The sequence below is a fragment of the Convolutriloba macropyga genome, chromosome 10 (genome assembly GCF_964194025.1).
Source record: "Convolutriloba macropyga chromosome 10, txConMacr16.3, whole genome shotgun sequence".
NCBI lineage: Eukaryota > Metazoa > Xenacoelomorpha > Acoela > Convolutidae > Convolutriloba > Convolutriloba macropyga.
This window is the reverse complement of record NC_134477.1, coordinates 42,585,956-42,613,863: the sequence shown is the minus strand read 5'-3', so window position 1 is coordinate 42,613,863 and position 27,908 is coordinate 42,585,956. Positions and strand designations below refer to the sequence as shown.

The 27,908-nt window shown below is 34.9% G+C and overlaps 1 protein-coding gene across 2 annotated transcripts in view; it reads right to left on the bottom strand.

Annotated features, from left to right (window-relative positions):
- Positions 1-27,908, bottom strand: part of LOC142348141 (uncharacterized) — an 87,985-nt gene that overhangs the window by 20,257 nt on the left and 39,820 nt on the right. The window contains exons 7-9 of one of the 2 annotated variants that reach the window (XM_075399346.1): positions 21,269-21,764; positions 20,600-20,629; positions 2,723-2,895 (exon numbers count right to left, since the gene is read on the bottom strand). In XM_075399346.1, the coding sequence (XP_075255461.1) occupies positions 2,723-2,895; positions 20,600-20,629; positions 21,269-21,764 (699 nt within the window). The remainder of the gene's footprint in view (positions 1-2,722; positions 2,896-20,599; positions 20,630-21,268; positions 21,765-27,908) is intronic. The other variant, XM_075399347.1, reaches the window with a different exon arrangement.

The window sequence follows — 27,908 nt, the reverse complement described above, 5'->3', positions numbered from 1 at the left end:
ATAGAGTATAAGTATTAGAGTAAATAAACATAACCAGAAGATTGCCGGAAAAAAGCCGCCGTTGATTCCTATAATCAAGATTGGGATTGAAAAAGAGAAAAAACTAAAATGATTTTTGCACACAAATAACTTTAAAGTGCGAACTATTTCGATGTCGTTTTGGAGCTGAACATACTCCTGTTTCGCACCGAGACGACACAGGCGCTAGTATCAATACCAATAAGCATCAGAGATGGTAACTAAGAACGAAGTTTGAGTAACGTGCATCTAAAATTGGGCTTCACGGGTTTATCTCGTTTTTATTTCTGATTTCGTTTTTGATCATGACTATGCTCAAACTGCTGTCTAGAAACAATTTTAGCAGAATGAGAGAAGAGTGAATTTAGCCCAGAGAAGTCAAAACAATTTCAAGCAAACTATTGAAAAACTTGTGAACTAAGGTAAAGCAAAAATAAATTAGCAAAACGAAGTAAAAAATAGGAGTGCTCTAATAGCCGGATGAGAGACTGAGGCGGCTGTTAAAAATCAAAAATAAAAAAATCAAAGGAGAAGATTATAAAAATTATAAAGCCACAAAGTATAAAGGTATAAATAATGCCGGAAACTATAAGAAATAGTTGAATAACCAAAAAGCGCGTCAAAAATAAGAATGTGGAGGCTACGAACACAATGTAAAAAAAGTAACAAGTAAAAAAGAATTCTTCATGATTTTGATAACTTTCAAGCATATGACAGTAACATAAATATTAACAAAAAATAGCAAAATAGCAGGACAAGTCTTAAATTAGAATCCAAAGAATTGATTTAACATTGACCTGACAATCTACAATTTACCGGCAACATCAAACTATGACAATAAATGTACATCATCTTATATGGTCCACAAAACAACAGAAAATATTCAGAGCAATTAGGAAAAATCGGATTCACAAAACTAGAGTTTAAACACAAACACAGCTGGCAGATTGCCCCAAAATAACCGCCGTTGACGCGCTTGATGCACATCGGGATTTAAACCGAAAACAAAAAAAAAAAATAAATTGACCGATGTTTTTTCCCTGTTTTTAGTGTCAAAAAGTTCTAATTTGGAGTTCTGTAAAAGTTCTAATTCTCTAAAGTATACTTAATTCAGCTTCAAAACTGAAAACTAATAAGCTTAATACCAATGTCAGCTAGCAAACACAAAGGAACTTTGATAACCTAAATCTTAATGACTTATTGACCGGCCTTTATCGGTTTATCCCGTCTCTTTTTAATTTGCTCTTTTGACTTTGACAGCATTCACCACATCGCGTAATTGAATGCGTGAAAGAATTAAAAATCCATTCAGTTGATGAAGTAAGTGAAGTAAGTCAGAAGTCGAACGCGAAAATCGTGACGTGACTTATGTAAAACGAAAAACGAGAAAGGTAAAGCGAATTTAAAAAGGAGAGCGCCAAAACAATAGCCATTGAGAGGCTGACGGCGGCTATTAATAAGAAATACACTTTATATAAATATTGAAACGACGCGTCCTAGGGCACGTGGTGTCAATACTACAAAATACAAAAACAATGTGGATTTCAATAGCAGACAAAGCAAAAAGAAGCGAAAACAGAATATTGAAAAAAAATCTTTTTTTGAAATTGCGTCAAAGTTAAGAAAACCAGAAAACTACATAATAAAAATCCTCAATCACAGCATAAACATTTTTAGAATGCATAATAACAACGACTAACATTTCTGTTAGAACAAAAATTGACCAAAAGATCAACAAATGAAGGCAAGAATCAAAAATTCACAAAAACCTTTCAAGAACAAAAGGTATCCAAGTCAATGAAAGCGATAGCTAAAATTTGACGCCAATAAATGGAGGACAATAACGCTACAGTGGAATGCCATAAAGAACTGTTATTTTTGAGACTAAGCAACAAGACCACACGAAAAGCAACAAAATCGGGAAAGACTTAAATATCGAAAGGGTCAGAAGAAAACTCGAGCAGGCAGAAAATTGCACTAAAAAAGACCACAGGAAAACTATAATTGCTACAAACTTCGTTTGAGAGCAATTGATTAGTTGAGGCGGCGATTTTTTTAAACCAATTTCGCTTGTTTAGGTCGAAGTACTCAACACATAGTACTTGCGGTAACAAAAATCCTTGAAGATCAATACTCCTCTTCGAGTCGAAAAAAAGAAGAGCACAACAGTATAGCTTTCCCAGGCTCATAGCTTTGCAGAAATAATTATATACATAGCATGAGTTCCTTGAATTATAGTTAATTATCATAGATGACCCATATTCCATCGGGTGAAGAGAAACATAAACCGACTAAGAATTGCTCTTCAACGACAGGCGAGGCAATTTTATTCCGCGGCTGTAGCCTAGATAAATTTTTCTTTATGGGTGCAAAAAAGTTTCCCGCGATGGGATTCGAACCACGCACTTCCCGCTCCCTCAACAGAAGCACTGCCCACTCGGCTATCTGGTCCTTCTTTTTGCTATGCTGCAATCGATTTTATTTTAGCAATAAGCTTTACTTCGTAGTGAGAGCAATAGATATCACTCAAAAATGAAGCACGAAAGCGTGAAAAAGTCACTTGAGAAGTCAAAAATTGTTTTAGAAGAAAAGCGGAAAATGGTCAAGCGAAAAATTAGCGCAAAAAAACCAACACGTTTACAATAGTTGCCATCAACTTCGTTCAAGATCAATGAAACAATTCCAGTCTAGTGTTAAAACTGACCTCTTGACAAATGACCGATATTTGGGTGAACTTGAGTGCCGATGTGCTTGAGTTGTAGTAGTCTGCTAAGCTGGACGGCGTCTTCTTATCCACAGTGGGTAGAATGTTGAACTGCTTCTGCTGTTGAACAGATTGGGTAAAAATCACTAACCGACCAGCTGAGAATCTTCCACCTGTTGTAAACAAAATTTCAGACGAGCTTTTTTAGCATGAAGTGGTAGCATAACTCTGCAGAGTTATAGAATTCAAATGAAGGATAATTGGTAAAATGATAAAACACCAAGCTGAATCCTTTTTTAAAGCATATTAACAAACTATAAATAGAAATCTATCATAAAAATTATAGAAATTCATCACAAAAAAGTCGATTCGATAATCTCTCGCAAAACTTACTCCCCTGTTACTACCCATTTCTAGTAGAAAGTAACGAAATCAGGAGCGCAAAAACCAAAACTAACACTACAGTCAGACGATTTAATGTAATGATTGACAGGGGCGGAGAGAGGTTGTCGGCGATTGCTAAAAACTAGCATCACCGAGTCAAGATTTCAGCGCTGTTGCATTAACGCTCATAAGAAATTGAAGCAAACAAATCTCGCAGAAATAACTTCAGCTGCTTGAGCTCAGAAAGAGAACAATATCAGATTAAGCAACAATTGAGATGTCACACGTGGAAATTTCATTGACAGGTAAAAAAAAATCATGCCGACATCGAAAATACAGACAATAGCAACAACATGCAGACTGATAATGGATTGGGAAAAACACTTAAAAGATCCAATCAAAAAATTGGGATAACCGACTAACGTCGGGCGAATTCCTCTTAAACGACGGGTGAGAGGTTGGTTTCGTCAGTAGCTAGCTACGGTTTAGTGAGGCTAGATTAAGCTCAATTGAAAGGGCGTGAGAGGAGCGCATCCGGAGGGGGCTGCACCGGGGGATTGAGGGGACACTTTAAGAACCATACTTCGCACCATGAGTACACGTCTCCTCGACAGTTTCTGTGGATCCCATTAGCTAATTAAACATTAGCAAGAATCAAAGTCAAGTTTCCACATGCGAACAAAAAACCACAATCTAGAAAGCAAATTTTTGTTCGAACACAGTTTTCTCACCCTACTTTGCAATTGGTTTGAAAAATTCACGCCGCACAAATAATAGCTTTTTCGCTCCACTTCATGTTTCGGCGTGACTAAAATCAGTTCTCCAATTTGACTTGTGTCGAATCGTATGAACTTTGTCGAATTGTCGATTGAACTTCGTCGAATAGTATAAAAAGACAGCGTCCCAATACAATAGAAATTCTTTGAATTGCAAAAAACAATAAGAATCAAAGTCAAATTGCTGCATGTGAAGAAAAACAACTCGCGAGAAAGCGAATTTTTGTTCAAACACCGTTTAAAATTAGAGCAAATTTGACGCCGAAAAACCACTTGTTTTTTTTCTCCACTTCCTGTTTCGGCATGATCAAAATCATCACTTCAATTTGACTCCGAAAACCACGAGAATGCGTGAACAGATATTTGAAAAAAGACAGCGCCCCATTTACTATTCAGCTGCTTTGAATTGTAAAAAAACAGCAGGACAGGTCCTTTTTAACAATCCAAAGTATAGAATTAACAAAATGAACATTTTTTCAGCAACAACAACCCGTGATAGTTTAAGTTAAACTAAGTTAATACTGAGATGAAGCGACAAGCTAAAAAGGTGATAAAAACAGTGAAAACGCAAAAATTTACCAGACATGTCACCAGAAATTCAATAGGTAATTTAAACGAATAAAACAAAGGCTGCAAATAAGAATCAAGAACAATAAATACGGGCAAAACTCAAAACATTGAGAACTTAAAACCATTACTTTGATTCACTGATGCCTCACTAGCAACCGAGGAGACCTGTCATGGTCATGAATGAGACTGTGATAAGAAAACAAAAACAAACATAAACCGACTGTCGAAGGATGAGTTGCTCTCGAACGACAGACAATGGCAATTTAATTTGGAGGGTGAGTAGCTTAGATATGTTTTATGGGTGCAAAAAAACTTCCCCGCTGATTTTCTCAAAGAACTCCAGATTGTCTGCCTGCCTTCTTAACCACTCAACTACAAAGGCTTTGATTTTCGTTCGACCACAATCCCTTCAACCAACGAGCTTTATTTCAGAACGAGAGCAACTTAGATCAATTAAAAATGAAGAATTAAATTGTGAAAAATTCACTCAAGAAGTCTAAGAATATTCTAGAACAAAGGCTGAAAAGCATCGAGCAAACTTGTTGAATAAAAATACACACAGTTACACAGTTCCAAAAATTGCTTTTAACTTCGTTCGAGAGCAATTAACAAAAAATACGGGCAAAATTCAAGAAATCGCTAGGATTTTATTGCAACAAATAGCTACCCATTGAGGGAGTCATACAATTGTAACTCGGTACAACTAAAACACATCTATTACACCTTTTTAGCAATCAAGGAAAAAAATTCAGAAGTCAAATTGACACACGGGAGAAAAATCATCCACCCCCCCCCCAAAAAAAAATATTCGACACCACATTAAAAGCAGTTTGATATCTTAAACAAACTCGCGTTTGCGCTTCTGTTGCTCCTGCAGTTTGACCAAAATAATTACTCTAATCTGATTTTTAATTGACATTAAAAAGTCGAAAAAAATGGAAGACCGCACCGCAATACAACCCAAGCCACTTTGGAGCAAATTTGTTTAGTAGCCAGGCAGCGATCGCGATCATCTCATCGTGTTGTTTGCGACTCAAAGAGGTGTTATGTCGACCTTGTGATTTTTTTATTCGGTGGAATGCCAGTGAAACAATAGAAAAGTCAATATCGCATGAGACGTGAAAACAGATTTTTAGGTAAATCTTCCGAAAAAACTCAAAAGCAGAAAGCAATATTAAGAAAAATCTTTTCACAGAAGAGAGCGTAAACCAGAACAGTGATTTCTGTTTAGTGCACAATTCTGTGAGAGTCCGATAACAGTAGGTTTGAAAATTCCTAGTAAACCTCTCGCTTTTAAGGAAAATTATTTATTTTACTTTTCATTCATATTTTTGGCCAGAATGTCATTTGCCACGCGGGTTAATAATTAACTAGGAGTTTTTGAGCATTTTTAACAACTTTAAGCATTTAATAGATTCTTAGTAAAATTGTGAGATACATTTCTTATTTTGCTTTTAGACAGTTTTCATCGTCTTCTTTTCATTTGGTTTTTGCAACTTTCAGCTTGCTGTTATGACGCCCTTTAAACTAGGTCAGTTTTAGGCTTGTTTTGGACTATCTTTTAATTATTTTGCCAATTTCTTTTGTGTTTTCACGATAGTTTAATGTTAAATGTAAAATAATTCGAATTGTTTTCTTTACCTAAACACTTGAAACTTAAGTGGGAGTTCTTAAAGAGAAATACGCATCATGAAACAATTTGCGTGTTTCTTCCAAAACGTATTGCCTTTTTCAATGACAAATGCTATTACAAAAACTTGTGATACTGCTGGGACATCACAAATTGTAGAGAATTTTGTAGGTAATTATAAACACGACTTTTCTGGTTGCCTTTCTCTTCTCGTTTTGCTTTGTTTTTAATGTTTTTCGCCATATTATGGAATTCAAATCCATTCCTGGTCATTTCTATGTCTAGCTTTGGGTTCAGTCAATGAAAAATACTAGTATTTTAGTTCATTGTTCAACAAGGGCAACTTTTCGGGTTTCTTCTACGACACAGCAGCTAATACGCGTGCGTGATGTCGTTTTTTGCTGCGTTTGTGAATGGGTTTTTAAGACAATCATGTAGCAATTTTTTGAACATATTCATGAAATAACTCACTCCATAAAATAACTTCTGCGCAACATTAGTACATCAATGGATACTATAGACCAGTGCATCTGTTAAAACGTACTTTTTAAATACCAACACGGAAGAAAAGACGGGGTCAGGACTTTTTACGGAACGCCTCAACAGACACAATCTCAAGTGCAACTTGAGAGTCTCACTTGAAAATTTAGAGTAACCAGATAGCATTAAATTATATTTAGATATTACACACGTGAGAGCATAAACTTATACACAAGTTGTTTTTAGATATTTCTCGATTCACTCCAATTTGAATATTTTGATATTCGTGTCAAGTAAACAAATTTTCAGGAAAGTTTGTTTAGAAAAAAAACGTTCCCGAGTCGCAACTTCTCGAGAATCTTCAAAAATTGTTTTAACATCCTTGTTTAATCGTCAACTTTTCGAATTGAATAGCATGTAAAAGGTACTTAAAATGAGTGGATGTGGCCTGTTAGGATTAATCCGAGTCAATTCCTGAGTCTGTCAAATAACTTTTACGAATTAAAGAATTTAATATTATTGGCGCGCTGTCTTTTCTGAGATCTGTTCACAGATTTTGATCATTTTTGAAGTGAAATTGGTCAATCATTTTGGTCACACCAAAAAAGAAGAGCGATAAAACTACACGGTTTCGCATTCTGATTTGTTTTCAATTATTTTTTTTCCAATCAAATTAAAATAAACGGTGATTGAACAAAAATTCGCTTTCCTCAGTGATTTTTTGTTCTTCACGTGCGGCAAATTGACTTTGTTTCACTATTCTCGATCTTTGATTTGCAATTTGTTAAATGGTTTTTCAAATCCCTTCCTAGCCATTTCTCGATCTATTGTTTTGTTTATTCAAGGCACACTATTTGAATTGTATTTCTGGCCTTGTCCCTATATCTTTTAATTCGACTACCTCGTTAATAATTAGCTATGATAATAGATTACCCGACAATAAGTCAAGGGCAATTTTTTCGACTTCTTTTTTTAATTCAACAGCTGAATCTGCGTCATTTGTTGCTGTTATGAAATACGGCGTCATGAATGGGTTATTGAGTCAATCGTTTAATAACTTATCTGATCGTACATGACAGACCTTACTCTTAGAAATAATTTCTGTAATCACTTATTAGATCTAAACAGCAAACATATATTCAGGATATAAAAAGAGAATATAAGGTCAGCAAAACTTTTGTATCTAGCCGCCTAGACAGTCTACTTCATGGCCATTGTCCAACAATATGCGGCAATGCTTGTCAAATATACTGAAAATAATCATGAACGCAAAAAAAATCTAGTTACCGAAAATATAACTACCAAAAATATATTACCAATGAATTTAGAACATAGCAACATAGCCGGCAGATTGCCGGAATAGCTGCGAAAGAATAGACCTGCTTGCCGTATAACAGAGATAGAAAAAGAGACAGACCTAAATTGAAAAAAAATCGACGCCACTCAACAGGCTAGGTAAAAAACATTATTCAGCGATAAATTAATAAAGCTTGTTAAAATTCATCCCACAGAAGCCTCTTATTAGGGACCTTTACTGCACATATGAGTTCCTTTGACCTTAAACAAATTCAAATTTAACTTGAGTTTTAAAGTGCAAAAGTCATTTTTTTGAGTGAGGTAAGTCACTTGTGATCAAAATCTAATCGCGCAAAAAAACTTTTGCTAGAGAGAGAGAGAGAGAGAGAGAGAGAGAGAGAGAGAGAGAGTGAGAAATGACGTCAAGCGCGCAAAAGCAGTTAGCGAGAGGAAGAAGTCATTCAGAAAATTTGACCTTTTCAGCTTTGCTGTGTGAACAAATGCAAAACGAAAAAGAGCGTCAGACGACGAAACAAAAAAACCAAGAGCACCGCAATATAGCTCCGCTCAGCCTACGGGTTCACAGCTAATCAAACTATTAACGAGAATTAGTAGCTTTTTTGTTCATTAAAAAACGGCACTTGATTAGGTAGGCAATGAAAGGCTGTTACGCAAGTTATTATGTTACGGAGGACCATGTTACAATTGGTTCAAGCCATATCTAAGTGATAGAAAACAGCGAGTGGAGTTTTGTAGCTTGTCATCAACATAGCTTCCCATTATGTCAGGAGTTCCACATGGCTCAACTATCGGTCCTATCGTTGCTGATATAAATGAAAGACCTTCCTTATCATTGTAACAGCTCTGAAATCTACCTGTTTGAATATGATACAAACGTAACATCATTTGCATGCCTCCAAAATGAAATCGAAAAGAACTAAGATCTAAGTCAAATAAGTCAACGGCTAAATGCTAATAATTTAGCGCTGAAATTAGACAAAACAGTTGAGATGACTCTAGGTAAAGTGCTTCCATTCCCAGTACAATGTTTGCATTTAACAAAATGTCAATAAAAGTTCATTTTTCAAATATCTTGGTATTTTTATTGATACAAAGCTCTGCTTTCATAGCCACATAACGAAATTTATCGGAAAGCTTTCCAGGCATTGCTGAATTATATCGAAGCTTAAGCATTAGAGCCCAAGAAAACAAATGCTAAGATAACACCTTAGCAAAATTAATCCTGTATTACAGTATGGCGTACTAATTTACGGGTGGTGTAGATATAGCTCACTTCAACATTTGTTTCTGCTTCAAAAGTCAATTCTCGGGTTCATCTACTTTCGAATACAAAAAGACAGCACTGAAGACATATTCACTGATAATAAAACTTTCTGGGTATTACTAAAAGTTTATGGACTATTAAAATTTGTCTTCAAATTCATCAACCATTTCTATTCAAATTGTTATTTAAATAGTATGTTTACTTTACAATAAAAGTTTGCTAAACGCAAATTGGTTTAATAACGATCCACTATTTTTCTAACATAAACCGACTTAAGTTGGAAGAATTGCTCTCGAACGAGGCAGGTAGAGAAAAAATTTGCCCCACCGGAATTCTAACCATTGACCTCCAGATCATTATCCACATGCACTGATCACTCGGCTACCAGGCTCTTGTTCACGCTAGTCTGCACGAGACTTTATATTAGCAACAGCTTTACTTCGGAGTGAGAGCAATAGAGATCACTCAAAGATGAAGAGCGAAAGCGTGAAAAAGTCACTTGAGAAGTCAAAGAATGTTCTAGAAAAGCGCAAAATGGTCAAGCGAAAAATTTGCATAAAAGAGACCAACACTTAACAATAACTGCTATGAACTTATCCAGCGCATCTTTGAAAATAATGTGGAAATACATACGAAGAAAGGACAATTCAGTACGGCTGATTTTTAATAAACCCCCCACCTTATACCTCCAGTGCAATTTAAAACTGCACTTTTATACACAAAGCGCTGGTGGTCATTGGGATGGGAATGGGTGACGGGGTTGGGGAATAGCCTATGCGAAAGCTGTAAAGGAGATTTTCTGTTCTTTTGAAATCAATTTCACAAAGACACACAGATCAACACGATATTTCAGAAAAATGAGCACAAAACAATTTTCTGAATCAATTAAATTATGTAGAAAAATAGGCACCTACTTAGTCCCTAAATATCAGGATGAAAAACTCAATTCGACCGTAATAATTCAACATATGGTTCGACAGATTTTTGAAATGTCATTAGGGGTATAATACAAGCAGGGTTTTGAAACACAGGCAGTTGTTAAGCAAATGCAAAGAAAATATGACTAAGATATATGGAGGCACAGAACAGCAACTACAAATTAACAAAAAGCGTGATTTGTTTGAAAAAGTAGAATGCAAAGGAGTATTAAAATTCAACGCTTTAAAGCTTTCCAGCATAGTCTACGTTGATCATCTCTCGGTCCTCAATTGTAATGGCAACTAAGTTAAGATATGCCAAAAACAAACCCTCTAGAAAGCATTAATGATTATTGATTGAATGTGATCGACTATCATTGCACGTATATCACTTAGAATACGCATAGATGTGGTAAGGTTCAACCCTTATCTGCTTTTGAGGGCGGCACAGGATATTAAAAGAGCTTATCACAAAATAGCAATTATTTGAATCGCAAAAATGAAATCAGAGCAATTTAGATCACAGAAAAAGAGAAAGTAGAGGGCGAAAAAATCAAAGCCAAAAAGTTATGGACTAAAAATATACGTTTGGTAAGCTACCGAAAAAACTCTGCAAAAAAAACTTCTTAAATATGTGCTTAAATTGATCGTCGATGAAGGTAAAATAGATAGTGCGAAAATTGCAGGTTTGAATTACAATCCAAAATCAAATATATCAAAGTTAGAACGAAGCAATTACATTCCTGAGGTATCAGAACCCTAAAAATACAGGGTTTAGTTTTTGTGAGTCCAATGAGTATTAATTAGAGCCTGCTTCCTCGATCAACTTCAGCAACCAAGAGATCATTTTCGAAGTGAGGTTTGGTAAGACATGAAGGAAGCAATTCTTTTCAAAAGACAATCTTTGGATTTTGTTATGTTTCAAAACTTTGTAATTTAAACTCTTGAGCGTACATTTACGCTCTAAACTGACCTTTTTCTATTCTATTTTTTTTTTCAATTTTCCCAAATCAGCAGGTAACTAATCGCAACAGCCAAAAAGTGCATCAAATGAACTCAAGCTCATCAATTCCGATGAGAGGCATTGATTAAATGCGCTGCTTTGATCATTCGAAGCATGACGAAATGATAGCAAAATATAATGATGACAAAACTTCAAAACGATCAGATCGACAATGCCACTGTCTTGTCTCTGATGCACAAACGCTACTTGAGAACAATTTAAGAAACTATTTATGAGCATTTCATTAAAGATGTTGGCTTGTGAAATTCAGTCATAAATGAAGGCCACAAGACCAATTTACGGGAGAAAAAATAGCCAAAAATGTTTGACAAATTCCAAAAAAAAACGCGTACCCAGATTATTATACAAAATTCAATGAAACCATGTATTTAACCACCAAACAAAAATGAATTGATCCTACTCATCGGAAATATATTTTACCGAAAATGACTAAACGATTTTAAAAACGAACAAGCTAAAATTATATTGAAAAGGAAAGAATCTGAACTAAAAAATTATCGTGATTTTAGTCGCAGGTTATTATAAAAAACAAAAAGAGCATAAACCCAATTAACTGCTCCCTCCCCTCGAACGACGGTTCAAGTAATAAAAAATACTGTTTCTTTTTAAGCAAATCATTGGATTGACCATTTTCAACTATTCGAGTGCCATTCATGTATTTGATTTTTCAACATTTGCGTGAACTAAATTGTTCTTTCATTCACAATTCTAAGCAACTGAACTAATTGCCGACCGTTTACTACTAAAATTCAGCTGAAAAAGACCCAAAATATGTTTCATCTGTTCACTTTCAATTATATTACGGTCAATAAACAAAAACCAAAAATAATCCCCTAAGCGAACTTCTTGCCCCTTCACTAAAAGTAAAAAATGTCATAATTTTACAAAAATTTGGCGGCCTCTTCTGGATCTATCCAGTTATGTTTTAAATTTGCGATAAGTGTTACAAATCCACGAGAAAAGTATGCCCAGGGAAACGACAAATTGATTGCGCGAATTGCTCACACACGACTGCCGAGCGGTTGTTGTTTTCAGTATTAACCATCTGGGGCTTAGGGATGCTACCATTAGTGAGAGTTACCAGTGTGTGTGTGTGTGGGTGGGGGGGGGGGGGGGTAAGCGTGGGGGTCTGAGGGCAAGGGGTGGGGTGACTGAGGAAAGGGGGAAGGTGTCAAACTTAAGATTAAGAACCGCCCTTCACACAATGAAATTGCAGCCTCAAAACGGTTTGCTGAATCGCATTCTTAGAGCCTAGCAAGGCGTCAGGCTCTAAGAGAACTTAATGCCCTCCAAGCGCTGTTTATCCCGTATCTGAGGAAGAAAAGTCAAATGGGTCAGACGAAAAATCGGTCAAGTGAAAATCGCATTCAAAAAGACAACAAACACGACTAATATAAACCTTCGTTTGGGAGCAATCAAAAATATCAAATTACTGCATACTTATGTTCAAAGACTTATCTTTTACCAGAAAAAAAGGTGAGAGATTGACAAAATAGTTGCATGATAGGCTAGCATGATGCAAATATAGATAGCTTTTTCCTTAAGAGCTGATAACAAAGGCGTAATTTTCGTTAAAAAAATTAAACAATAATGGAAAAACAACCACTGATCAAAATTCAAATATGAATGAGTAGCAATGATAACATACTTAAAACGAGGGGAAAAGAAAAAACAAACCTCTCAAAAAGTGAAAAAACGCAGTTATAATTATGTTAGCATAGCATTAATAAAGTGCCAAATAAAAAAAAATTACTTACGGATATAAAATTCTAATTTTTAAAAAACAAAATCTGTAGAAAACCTTGAAACAAACTAGGGCGCATAAAAACCATTGCCGCTCAGAGTTCTGTAAACAAAATACGCACTGAAAACCTAGCGCCATGAAACTACGAAGACCAATAAAAAAATTATCAAATAATTTAAACGTCGTAAAATTGAATAAAAAAATATAAACTATTATTAAAATGATTTTTAAGATGATATAAATCTTTGAACCAATACCTTCAGACCACAATTCAAAAAATACAGCACTAAGGATTGACAACAAGAGTGGTTTAAAACATCAAATACTTGAAGAGAAAGAAGACAAACTTTCTTTAAATTTTAATATCAAACATACAAAGACTACATCGGAAAACAATATATTTTTAGTCTAAAACAGAGAACATACTTATAAGTCAAAGTAAAATTTTCAAAAATCTCCTGTACTTTATATAAGTTTGCATGAGGTTTAAAAACCATAAATCGGCACAACTTTTTACCAAAACGATAAATAGACCAAAAAACCGCACGAAAAAACACCTTACGATACAGCACAAATAAAAACTACGAGACACTTTTGCTAAAAATTTGCATCAACATCTAATACACAATATGAATTAAATAGACATTAAAAATCATTTGGCATATTAATGTCAAAATGAAACATGAATATAAAACAGCGTGAGTTGTTCAAATCCACAGAACTCTTTAAAAATCATTTTTGTTATTGTTCTGCAGTTCTAAACAAGAAAACAAAGAAAGAACTAAATGACTTTAACAAAAAACCAATCAGAAATATGCATCTGTCTTAATCCCACTTGGCCAATTACTGGTACAATGTCAAATCATCAAAAACATTTATAAACGTAAACATGAATACAAAATGCCGAGTAGGAACCAGAATTGGATACAAAAAGTCCAATTAAACCACTTCGGTTCGAAGAAAAAGATGAAAAATTCCAGGCAAAAAATGCACGTTAACACAATTTTTTAATTATCAACCAACTGCTAAAAAGACACTCAGAAGAAAATAACTGAAAATTTGAAAATACTCAAAATTTTTTTAACTTTTGCAACATTCCGAACCAACCTCATACCCACCGGCCAAAAAATTTGATGCCATGAGATTTTATTTAATGGTCGGAAAGCGTCTCCTATAAATGCTGAACAAATTCAACTGCCAAGTCAAAACTGGTGTAGTAAAGTCAAAAGGTGAACGAAGCAAATGAAAGCCAAGTTGACAGCTGGAAACCTAGGTTAAAGAAGACCATTACACGAAAGAAAAGTAGCCGGCAGATTGCCGATATAGCTGCGAAATGGACCCGCTGGTCTCACAATATGGATAGAAAGAAACAGATACACATCTCACTACATGAAGTCGGCGGCACGTTCTATATAAACTAATAAATTCTTTTTCTTAAAACATCGCATTAAAATTTTTCTTATTACATTTTAGTTGCGACGCAATATTATTATTAGGTCTTTCTTATATAGGTGTCCGCCACTGACCTTGAACAGGACTTAGAGTAAACTAATTCACTTTAATAATGGTAATGAGTGCGGTAAGTAATTTATGATAACATTTATCACGCAAATCAGCTAAAAATGATGCAAAGCAGTTGAAGAGCCGCTGGAAAAGATATACAAAATGCTGTTCTAATGTGTTGTGTGAAAAATCTTCTACAAAAATTGAGCACCAGACAGCGAAGCAGAAAAACAGAAAACCGGATTATAGCTAAGCTCAGCCGTCAGCTTCACAGCTATAACAGAGATTTGATAAAAAACAAACATAAACTGACTAACGTCGGATGAATTGCTCTCGAACGACAGTCGGGTGGCAATTTAATTTAGTGTAGCTAAGAAATTTTTTATTGGTGCAAAAACTCGACCTCGTAGAGGTTCGAACCCGCGACCTCCACGATAGCAGTCTTACATATTAACCATTAAGCTACAAAGGCTTTGATCATCAACCACTCAATTCACTTTAAAGTAAGCAAAAAAAAGAGGATATCAATTGCGATCCCTAAAAAACGAAGAACTAAACTGTGAAGAAGTCAAAGAAAGTTGTAGAACAAAATTGGAAAAACGATCAAGCATTAATTTTGCATAAAAAAGACCAACACCTTCACAAATATAGCCAGCAGATTGCCGGAAAATAGCTGCCGTTGACGAGCTTGATGCACATCGGGATTGAAACAAAAGAAAAAAGCAGAGACAAATTGACCAAATGCTTTTTTTTCTGTTTTTCTTTTCAGTCTCAAAGAGTGTTCTATTTGGCGTGCAGTTTTAGTTAGATTCCAAAAGCATACTTAAGTCGGGCTTCTAAACCGAAAGCTATTAAGCTTTATACTGATGTCAGCTAGCAATCGCTCTAACGAACTTTGATAACCAAGTGCACTATGACTTAATGACCGGGCTTAATCGGTTTATCCCGCTTTTTTTTATTGTGCTCTTTTGATTTTGACCGTATTCATTTCATTGCGTAATTCAATGAGTGAAAGAATTTAAATCCATTCAGTTGAAACAGTGAGTGAGGTAAGTCAGAAACCAAATGTGAAAATCGTGACTTATGTAAAACGAAAAACGTGCTCAAAACGTAAAGCCTATCAAAAAAGGAGAGCACCTAAATAATAACCGTTGAGAGGCAAACGGCGGCTATTAAAAAGCAACAAAAACGGGCAGAACTCAAAAATCCAATATTTTTTAGAAAATAATGTAGAGGTCATGACAACCAGTGGTATCAAATCAAATGACAAATACTTCGAACTTATTCGAGAGCAATTAAAAATCATATTCCATTCATTGGCATTTTTTAAAAACATAACCGACTAAACGCCGGAAGAATTGCTCTCGAACGACTAGTGGGAGCTCTAATCAATTGCAGCCTGCTCCAGTCGGAGGGGGAGGGAGGGAGGGGAGCCTAAATTGGACTAAGAAGTTCAATAGTGGACTTCAAATAACCACATTAGAGGTTAACATATACCACTATTAAGAATTAAAGTAAAAAATGGAAACAGTTTCGGCGCACTTTTCAGTTGACTTTTACTATTGAAATGCCGGCAACTGAGTTCAGCTGCTTGAAATTGTGAAAGTCACTCGAAAGGTCAAAATTGTCAAAAGAAAATTTTGCATAAAAAAGACACACGTTTACAATAATGTCTATGAACTTCGTTCAAGAGCAATTAAAAAAATATATTAGACATACCCAGCAGATTGATAGAAAAAAGCCCCCCCCCCCCCCCCATTGATATCCACATAGATTGTTATAGAAACAAACCCAAAATAATTAATTTGTCAAATAAAAATGTCAAAAAGCCGGTTCTCCTGATTGTATTTTGTAGTTATGTACACCTGTTTCTTAAAGAGAGGATATAGGGATAAGCATCAAAACGAACCAATAATAGACCTAGTTAAGAAAACTAATTAGAACAAAGTTAAAATACAGGTCTTTGCGTTTATCATTTAGTCTTAATGAGTTCATCCCATTCGATTTCTTTTTCTACACCGACTCCACCAATTTGAATTTTGCTGGACAACTGTTGTTTAAAAGCAGTTTGATCAGAATTATCGAAGAACGAAACTAGCCTAGAGAGATGTCAAAAAACTGCATAATTAGGTCAAGCAAAACAAATTTTTGATTGGGCGTAGCAAAAAAATACTGCAATAATAGCCTGCTGAGATGACGTCAGGTACTAATTACTATTGTATATTACACGATAGAACCCTGCTATTTCAGGTGACCTACAATTAACGTACCTTAATTTAGATTTTATAAAAGCAATTTTAAAAAATCAATAAGCGATTTTAGAGGCCACTATTATTGTGAAATACGCCATTTATGACAAAAACACTCACCAAATGATTGAATCAAAAAATCCCACTAACAACTGAAGTCACGCCAACAATGACAGCTGCAAACGGGCGAAAACACCGAAAAATGCTTCTGACTACTTGCTGTGTGATAAAACGATCGCAACAAAAGAGGCTAGCAATGACTAAAAAACCACACTGAGATTAAAACTTAGCCTGTTGTTGCTTCGCAGCTGCTAAAAAGGATTTAGTAGCCCCTCAAACGCTTTCATTCCCTGGAGAACTCAACTGTTGGCAAAGAGGACTATTTCAGAGAGCGAAAACTAAAACAAGTTTGAAATATCACAAACAAAAAAACACTTCAAGCTCACCAAAAAATTCGCCACGCCTGCTTTTCTCGCTCTTACAAATTCAAAAATACGACATTATTATAAACCCAATCTTTCTTCCCTCTGCTTGTTAATTCTGTTCAGCAGAATTCATTAACTAATTTGTTTTCACATGATGCACTTCCTGCTTCAGAATGTATCCGAAAAATATCGGAATTGTCAAAAACAACCTGCGGGTGGGTGATCGCTCAAAAAACTGCCTCAGCAGGGAGGAGTATTACCTATCGGGTTTCAAATAATCTTATTTGAGCTAATTTGCATCACAAGATTTCAAGAAAAAACCTACTATGGAGCACTTTCATTAGAAATTTCCTAATTATTTGCCAACAATTAAGTTAAGCCGCTTCAGCTCTGAACGAGCCATTTTACTAGCAAAAACCAACAAGGCGGCTCGGTAATGTGCAATGGCACATAAGGTTCCGACCCCGCCCATCCACAATTTTGGCATAATTGTCTACCAAATGAGGAACAGATAGAAAAACCTAAAAATTATTTTTTGCGAATCCCAAAAAAGCCCAAGTCTTTTTCAAAAAATTCTGTATGAACGATAAGATAACCTCCAAAACAAATAACTCAGTGGAGTAAAAATTGATGCATTAGATTGCTGTAATATGTCAATATTAAGAAAGCGAGTCAAAACGAACAGCAAAATCAAACAACAACAACAACAAACATTAATTACATCAAAAAATTTATGTCCCTCTTAAAAACTAAATTTAATAACAAAGTCAACATACCGTCAGATAAACCTGAAACTAAACAAAAATAACTTATAAATCACCAGAAAACATATGCGACCAGTCCATAAAAAGGATTGGTAACAATTATACAAAAAAGAACAAAAACAGTAAAGTAAAAAAAATTAACTTAATTTTTTGGAACAATTAACTTCAAAGTAATAAATACCATTAGGAATAAATTAATATTACCACAAATTTGCGATTAGCACTGCTTCTATAGAAGGGCATTAGGACCTGACCTTATTCATTTTTTAGAGCGGCTAAAAAGAACAACAAAGAACAAACAAAATTTCAATTGAAACTTGCCAGAAAACGCTGTCAAAACCGTCAATCCAAATTTTGGCACTAAAAATATATTTGATTGCGCCTTCTTCAAACAGCTATAATGTAGTACGTGGCCATTCATTAGTAAGACTAGGTAACAAGAAGACAAAAAAGCGAAGTGCTAAAGTATGTAATACTTTTAATTTTTTTTTCGAAACAAAATTACATTCAATGTCATGAAAGGCATTAATTACAAAAAGAGCTATTTAAATATCGTCGTTTATTCATGAAAAGGAAACCCTCGAGACCTGTAATTATCCAGAATATTTCTTGCATCTACAAAAAGAACGTCAAATATGACAAAAATCAAATTAATTTACTTTTTTTTTGTGAAAAAGCGGTGTCGAAGACAGTAAGGTCATAACAAAATCTTTAAAAAAAGATTTTGGGACACCAATCCTTTTTATTCCCTTGACACCCATAATGTCACATTTGACCTGTAATCAACTAACGAGATTAGGTAACAAAAAGAAACATAAAAAGAACAAAATTGCGAAGTTAAAAAAGTTTTTTTTTAATTTTGGAAAACGATGGGTTTGAAAGTCATAAAAGCCATCAGCTATCTGCTAATATCAGAATATCGGTTTTTCTATTCTTCCATAAACAGCCAATGCAAGCTATCACTATACAGGAAATTTCATACGACCGAAACGACAAAGTATAAATGACAGTTAAGACAAAATTAAAAAATTCAATTGATTTCTTCAAGAAAGAGGCGTCGAGGCCATTAAAACGATGATTTATATCTTTCAGGATTTTAATATGTTCAAATGTGCTTTAATTTGAATGCCAATAAGGTGACATGAGAACTGTCAATAAAGTGATAATGTGACAAAATTAGAAAACGTGAAAAACTGGCAAATATCAAAACAAACAAAAATCTAAAATCTTGTAGTATCAAAGCCAGAAAACAATAATTTCAGGCTTAAAACTGCAACCGAGAATAAATGTTAACTCAGTAGAAAGAAGAAGCAGTCTTTTTTGCTGACACTAAGCTGGAAGTTGAACAAATTAAGAAAAAAATAGAGGAAAAGTTAATTAAGCCATTATTTATTGAAAAGTCAATTATTTTTTAAAAAAGAAACGACCATAAACTTTCAATTAAAAAACTAAATGCATTAGCCAGGAGCTGTTTAGCAAGCGAATTGGTTGGACCTATCACTCCTGAGCTTTGATTTGATATGTTCTGTTCTTTATTATTAAAAAAAAAAGTCGTTTTTTTTTTAAAAAAAAGACCGACTGATTACAATCCGATTTTTTTTGGATTGTAACAGTCCAAGAATGGCCCAAAACTACCCCTGTTAATACTTATTGTCCGTTAAGAACAATTGATTTTTCGAATGTTGTAGATATAGATAATTTCTGAGTTGAAACAGATTTTGCATTTTGCATTTTTGATAATCAACGAGTAAAGTTAGCAAAAAACGGCAAAGTTTTAACTACAAGGCACTCTCTGCGGCCTCTGAAGTAGAAATAGCCCCCCTCTGAGTCTACAAAGATTGTATGAGTGTTGTTTGGGGGTGTACTGTAGGCAAATTTAATCAAAGTGGACTAAAGTAGCTTATTTCGTGCTGTTGTTGATGGAAAAGGCTAAATTTTGAAATGTTTATCCAGATTTTTTGACCAAAAAATTAAATCAAAACAATCAACAATGCTTGTTCGTCTTCAAAAATAAAATCAACGACACTATTCTTAAAAATTATAACAAATTTTAGCAAAATTGACGAAAATTTAGGCAAAAATTCCGGAAAATGTGAATAAAAACAACGTGAATTCACTCTTCTTTTCTCAGAAGTTTAAGCCTCGATAACTCCCTGTAGAAAACGAAAATTAAAAAAATCTTTTTAATTCCATATTCTACGCTGGACGAGCTTTCTAATGATACCAGTCTCAACTCTCTACGATGAATATATCGAGCGGCGAAAATTCACGGAACAAAAAAAAAACCCAGTTGAGTATATAGTTCCTCCCCCCTCAAGAGGGTCGGAACAATAACTTAAGCGTGGAAAACTCAACTGAAAAGTGGTTACATAAAAAATGTACACGAGAAAGGGGTTACATGAGAAATCGGTACAAGAAATCGCATTGAAAAGCCGACGGGACTATTATAATTGCCACAAATTTTGCTTGAGAGCATTTAATAATCTATACAAATAATAATTCTAAATAAACTAATCGATCAAAAAGAAACTCCACCAATACCCAGAAATCAGATGATCAACTGCGAAACAATCAAATAAACCTCACCCGACACAATTATATCCGAATTATTGAAAGGTAGTCGTTATTTCAGGTTGGCGATCATTGTGCAGTTACAAATATTACACTAAGTTACAGTTGTGTGTGGCTAATAATAAGTAATTAAAATGATAGAAGCATTAAAAGCAGACTTCTACAACGACAACAAGTCAACGCAAACCAACACATGTCAAACAGAGGAGGAGGGCAGAGGCGTTAAGCATGTACAAATTAATAGGGTCACGTGTTCTACCTGAGAAGGCAGCAAAGGCAAATCGAGCACCTAAAACGCAAAGAAGCAACACACCATCCAAACGGACACACAACATTTGAGATCACATAAAACTTGAATAAAGCAATACTCCCTCCTACGAATGCAGCAAGGCAGGATCTGATCCTCAACCACCCAACCCCCCCCCCCCCCCCCAGCCGAAATAGGTCGGGCAAACAGCCCAAACTAAAGAACCGATAAACAGTTCAATTACATGATCAAGTTGGACAGCAAATGATTGATCGAGACGAACTGTTGACAACTTGCTTCTAATGTTAACTCGCAAATATTCAATTTAATAAGGCTTAGTGTTGTTCTTAATTTAGTTGTTTTAATTATTGCTGTTTTTGGCGAGAACCTACAAGACAGCTCATCAAACAAACAAATTTCCTCAAGAACACAACCATTTGGAGATATTTATCCAACTCATAACACTTTTTCCTATTAAAACTCTTTCATCAAAACATCAGGCTTGCTGCAGTGGGAGGAAGTATTGCTTAATTAACAATTTTTTTATTCAATACAAATTACAACTGAACAATATTCACGTTTTCCAATCCTCTTTCACTATAAACTCTGTTCTCAACCAAATTACGTGTGTGCCTTTATGTTTCATGGTGAATTATGTGAATTGAAGAAACATTTACCCACCAGAAGTTTTGGGATAGGGAATTTTCTTCCAATCCTGATGATCCCGCTGTTGATTTCCCAGACTTTTCGTGAACAAGCTGCATGCAGACATGACTGCATCAGCTATCAACACGCCCAAACTTTGCGAATTGGATTCGAAATCCTCAATTCGCAGCAAATCTCGTTCGTATTTAAAAATTTTGGCGATGTTGTCTTTAATGAACGGTTTTATCTTCTCGATGTCGCTCAATTTCCGTTGGACTAAGCTCAATTTAGCACCACCAATAGGCTGATTTTGTTCAAAATCGCAGTCAATTTCGAAATTTTGATCCAGAGATAAAGCAAAAACGATGGAGTAATTAAGGCAGTTTTGGACTCTGACAAGGATAGAGCGGTTGCTCCTGCGACATTCCAGGTGAAGTTTGATTCGGTTGTTGGGTGAGATGTACGTGTGATAGTCTCCACGTTGAAGGAATCCGTCACTTTCACGGGAGTCTTCGTTGAGTGTTGGTGATACCTATCATATACAAAAAACAGTATCAATTCAAGCACAAAGCACTAAATGGAAAAACAACCAGGTCCCAAAGCTTACATACCATAATAGTGAAAAAGGAAATTTTAACACATATGAGCAAAGGTAAGGCGTGTGGTTAGCAAACCATTGATTGATGGTTGAATGCCCTCCCTGTCTCCGCGAAGCAGTATATGCGAGGTTGAGCTCACTTAAATTTAGCTCCTGGTCCACAACAAACTGACTAATCTTGGCCGATATGGTGCTACCACATATCAGAACGCAAAATTTCCGACGCAAAAAACAAAATGCTCAACAAAAAAGCAGTGCTGCTCGCAAAAAGAACAGTATAAAATGTGGGCAACAACCGAAAAAGAAAGCTGACAACAGACGTCTCTTAATCCATAGCAGAGTGAAACTAATGCTGTTCCACTACAATTACACAAACAAAAATTATATTTTTCTAAGAAATTCTATTAAATATTACCGGCTAATTTCGGACAAACCGCACACAAACGACAGCAGGGCTCAATACCAATGTAATGGGGCCAAACGTAAAATAATTACTTGACAAGAGTACAATAAGTACTCTCGAGTAATTCATTCCGAGGCAACCGCCAAACAACAACAATCCAAAAATTTGACTTCACTAATGAACTTGAAAATTTAACAACAACATCAATCCAAGAGAGTCAACAAAGCCCCTGACCCCGTAAAAGCACAAATGAACGAAAAAAACCCAAAAAAATATATTGACAATTTCTTTTTCCAAGTTTAGTGTTTTAAAATTCCCTATAACTAACACAAATTACTGATAATATTGACTCTATGCGTCCTTAGAATGAGTACGTTTTAAAACAACCTTGTGGGAATACTTGAGAGACACAGCCAAAAAAAGACAAAAACTGAAGAAAATTGACAAAAATCAAACTTTGAAAACCGGTGGCGCAAACTAAGAGAACCTCATAACTACCACCCGAAACCTGACCCAAAGCATATCAAAAAACTTTAAAAGTGATAAACCTAGCCGGCAGATTGCCGGAAAATAGCCGCCGTTGACGCGCTTGACGCACATCGGGATTGAAACAGAAAAAGAAAAAAAAAGAGATAAATTGACCAAATTTTCTTCTGTTTTTTTTTCAGTGTCAAAAAGTGTTCCAATTTGGCGTGCAGTTTCCATTAAAATCTAAAACTATACTTAATTCAGCTTCTAAATTGAAAGCTAATAGGCTTAATTCCAATTTCAGCTAGCAAACACTAATGGACTTTGATAACCTAATGCTCAATGACTTAACGATCGGGCTTTATCTGTTTATCCCGTCTCTTTAAATTTTGCTCTTCCGACGTTGACAGTATTCACCACATTGCGTTATTCAATGCGTGACAGAATTTAAAACCCATTCAGTTGAAACAGTGAGTGAAGTATGTCAAAAGTCAAACGTGAAAATTCGTGACTTATCAAAGAAAAACTTTTCGCTGGGACTAAAATTACGCAGCACAAGGACAAAAGGAATTTATTGTTGTTCTTGAGACTATTTTAAAAGACCACAAAAATTAACTTTTCCGCAAAAAAAACACGTGTCATTATCTTAAAAACCAATGCTGTGAACTAATGAGATTCACCTAATGCTCATAAGCAACCGATGACATTAATGAGATTAAGTGGTAAAACAATAATACGTACAATGATAATCAAAAAACTCAGTAAAAATTTTTGAAAAAGGAAAGCGCACAGGTCGAAGAAACATTAGTTAAAAGTGAATCAGAGACAGAGGTAAGAAAAATAATAAGCAATTAGAACTCGGAAAACCTCAACAAATGATAATATTTCTAAAAAGAATTAAAATCAAAGTCATATAAAGACTTAGCCTTGAACTGAAACAATTACATCGATTACAATAATTGATACTTGCAACCTATGAAACCTGTCCCTAATGAGATAAAAAACGATAGAACAGAACGCAAAATGTCCGACGCAAAAAAAAACAAAAATGCTCAACAAAAAAGCAATGCCGCTCGCAAAAAGAACAGTATAAATGTGGGCAACAAACGAGAAAGACAGCTTACAACAGACCTCATTTATTCCATAGCAGAGTGAAAGTCTAATTCTGTTCCACTACAATTACACAAACAAGTTATAAAAAAATTATATTTTTATAACAAATTCTATTAAATATTACCGGCTAATTCCAGACGAACCGCTCACAAACGACTGCAGGGCTCAATACCAATGTAATGGGACCAAACGTAAAACAATTACTTAAGAGTACAATAAGTACTCTCGAGTAATTCATTCCAAGGCAATTAAACTTGAATCTCCTTGGCCTGAAAAAAAACAGCCGCCAAACAACAACAATCCAAAAATTTGACTTCACTAATGAACTTGAAAATTTAACAACAACATCAATCCAAGAGAGTCAACAAAGCCCCTGACCCCGTAAAAGCACAAATGAACGAAAAAAACCCAAAAAAATATATTGACAATTTCTTTTTCCAAGTTTAGTGTTTTAAAATTCCCTATAACTAACACAAATTACTGATAATATTGACTCTATGCGTCCTTAGAATGAGTACGTTTTAAAACAACCTTGTGGGAATACTTGAGAGACACAGCCAAAAAAAGACAAAAACTGAAGAAAATTGACAAAAATCAAACTTTGAAAACCGGTGGCGCAAACTAAGAGAACCTCATAACTACCACCCGAAACCTGACCCAAAGCATATCAAAAAACTTTAAAAGTGATAAACCTAGCCGGCAGATTGCCGGAAAATAGCCGCCGTTGACGCACATCGGGATTGAAACAGAAAAAGAAAAAAAAGAGATAAATTGACCAAATTTTCTTCTGTTTTTTTTCAGTGTCAAAAAGTGTTCCAATTTGGCGTGCAGTTTCCGTTAAAATCTAAAACTATACTTAATTCAGCTTCTAAATTGAAAGCTAATAGGCTTAATTCCAATTTCAGCTAGCAAACACTAATGGACTTTGATAACCTAATGCTCAATGACTTAACGATCGGGCTTTATCTGTTTATCCCGTCTCTTTAAATTTTGCTCTTCCGACGTTGACAGTATTCACCACATTGCGTTATTCAATGCGTGACAGAATTTAAAACCCATTCAGTTGAAACAGTGAGTGAAGTATGTCAAAAGTCAAACGTGAAAATTCGTGACTTATCAAAGAAAAACTTTTCGCTGGGACTAAAATTACGCAGCACAAGGACAATAGGAATTTATTGTTGTTCTTGAGACTAATTTAAAAGACCACAAAAATTAACTTTTCCGCAAAAAAAACACGTGTCATTATCTTAAAAACCAATGCTGTGAACTAATGAGATTCACCTAATGCTCATAAGCAACCGATGACATCAATGAGATTAAGTGGTAAAACAATAATACGTACAATGATAATCAAAAAACTCAGTAAAAATTTTTGAAAAAGGAAAGCGCACAGGTCGAAGAAACATTAGTTAAAAGTGAATCAGAGACAGAGGTAAGAAAAATAATAAGCAATTAGAACTCGGAAAACCTCAACAAATGATAATATTTCTAAAAAGAATTAAAATCAAAGTCATATAAGACTTAGCCTTGAACTGAAACAATTACATCGATTACAATAATTGATACTTGCAACCTATGAAACCTGTCCCTAATGAGATAAAAAACGATAGAACAGAACGCAAAATGTCCGACGCAAAAAAAACAAAAATGCTCAACAAAAAAGCAATGCCGCTCGCAAAAAGAACAGTATAAATGTGGGCAACAAACGAGAAAGACAGCTTACAACAGACCTCATTTATTCCATAGCAGAGTGAAAGTCTAATTCTGTTCCACTACAATTACACAAACAAGTTATAAAAAAATTATATTTTTATAACAAATTCTATTAAATATTACCGGCTAATTCCAGACGCACCGCTCACAAACGACTGCAGGGCTCAATACCAATGTAATGGGACCAAACGTAAAACAATTACTTAAGAGTACAATAAGTACTCTCGAGTAATTCATTCCAAGGCAATTAAACTTGAATCTCCTTGGCCTGAAAAAAAACAGCCGCCAAACAACAACAATCCAAAAATTTGACTTCACTAATGAACTTGAAAATTTAACAACAACATCAATCCAAGAGAGTCAACAAAGCCCCTGACCCAGCAAAAAGCACTAATGAACGAAAAAAAACTCAAAAAAAATATTTAGACAATTTCTTTTTCGAAGTTGTGTTTTAAAATTCCCTATAACTAACACAAATTACTGATAATATTGACTCTATGCGTCCTTAGAATGAGTACGTTTTAAAACAACCTTGTGGGAATACTTGAGACACAGCCAAAAAAAGACAAAAACTGAAGAAAATTGACAAAAATCAAACTTTGAAAATCGGTGGCGCAAACTAAGAGAACCTCATAACTACCACCCGAAACCTGACACGAAGCATATCAAAAAACTTTAAAAGTGATAAACCTAGCCCGCAGACTGCCGGAAAATAGCCGCCGTTGACGCGCTTGATGTACATCGGGATTGAAACAGAAAAAGAAAAAGAAGAGATAAATTGACCGAATTTTCTGTTTTTTTTCAGTGTCTAAAAGTTCCGATTTGGCGTGCAGTTTCCGCTGAATTCTAAAACTATACTTAATTCAGCTTCTAAATTGAAAGCTAATAGGCTTAATTCCAATTTCAGCTAGCAAACACTAATGGACTTTGATAACCTAATGGTCAATGACTTAATGATCGGGCTTTCGCTGTTTATCCAGTCTCTTTAGATTTTGCTCTTCTGACGTTGACAGTATTCACCACATTGCGTTAATCAATGCGTGACAGAATTTAAAACCCATTCAGTTGAAACAGTGAGTGAAGTATGTCAAAAGTCAAACGTGAAAATTCGTGACTTATCAAAGAAAAACTTTTCGCTGGGACTAAAATTACGCAGCACAAGGACAATAGGAATTTATTGTTGTTCTTGAGACTAATTTAAAAGACCACAATAATTAACTTTTCCCCAAAAAAATCACGTGTCATTATCTTAAAAACCATTGCTGTGAACTAATGAGATTCACCTAATGCTCATAAGCAACCGATAACATTAATGAGATTAATTGGTAAAACAATAATACGTACAATGATAAAAAACTCAGTAAAAATTTTTGAAAAAGGAAAGCGCACAGGTCAAAGAAACATTAGTTAAAAAAAGAATCAGAGACAGAGATAAGAAAAAGATTAGGCAATTAGAACTCGGAAAACCTCAACAAATGATAATATTTCTTGAAACGAATGAAAATCAAAGTCATAGAAAGACTTAGCCTTTAACTGAAACAATTACATCGATTACAATAATTGATACTTGCAAACTATGAAACCTATCCCTAATGAGATAAAAACGATAAAACAGCAAAAAGTACAACAAAAAGGAAAACAACAGGGATAAGATTGAAAAAGGGGTAAACATTGAATTTTCAATATTATTTAGTGACAAAAACTAGAGAAAGTGGTTAAAAAGCATTAGCTACCCGCCAATGAGCAATCAATTTCAAATAGGCGCCATTAGAAAACATATATATCAAATTAATAGCACTCAAGTGAATAAAAACGTCCGTCAAGTTACCGAACGTGAAAGAAATAGCTTTCAAATACCAACTTCCCAATCCACTTTAACGGTACTTTGAAATAAATATCGCCTCAAACATACACGCTTTTTCGCTCCCCTTGCCACTCCAGCGTGAATAAAATCACCATTCTAAATTGACTTCTCAAGTGAAAAAGCCGATAAAATTGTGAACAGATCTTAAAATAAAAACGCACACCAAGAAACTCCAAATACTTTGGATTGTATTAAGCAACCATAATAGCAATCGCATTTGTGTTCTCAATATCTAGCCAGCCTTCGGTCACACCGCAAGCTACAACTAATATGCAGATTAGCAAAATCTGGTCCAATTTTATGGCCAACCAGACTTCTGATAATCTGCATGACCTGAACAGACATTAAACAGAAGATACAAGAAAAACACAAAACTTTTAAAAATTTGGAAAGCCCTTAATGCTGCTCCATTAATTGTTTAAAAAAGTATTTACAAAAAAAATTGCATTGGAGAGACAAGAGTAAAATAATTACTTCAAAAGTGGTTTGAGAGCAATTAAAAGTAGTAAGCACCCAT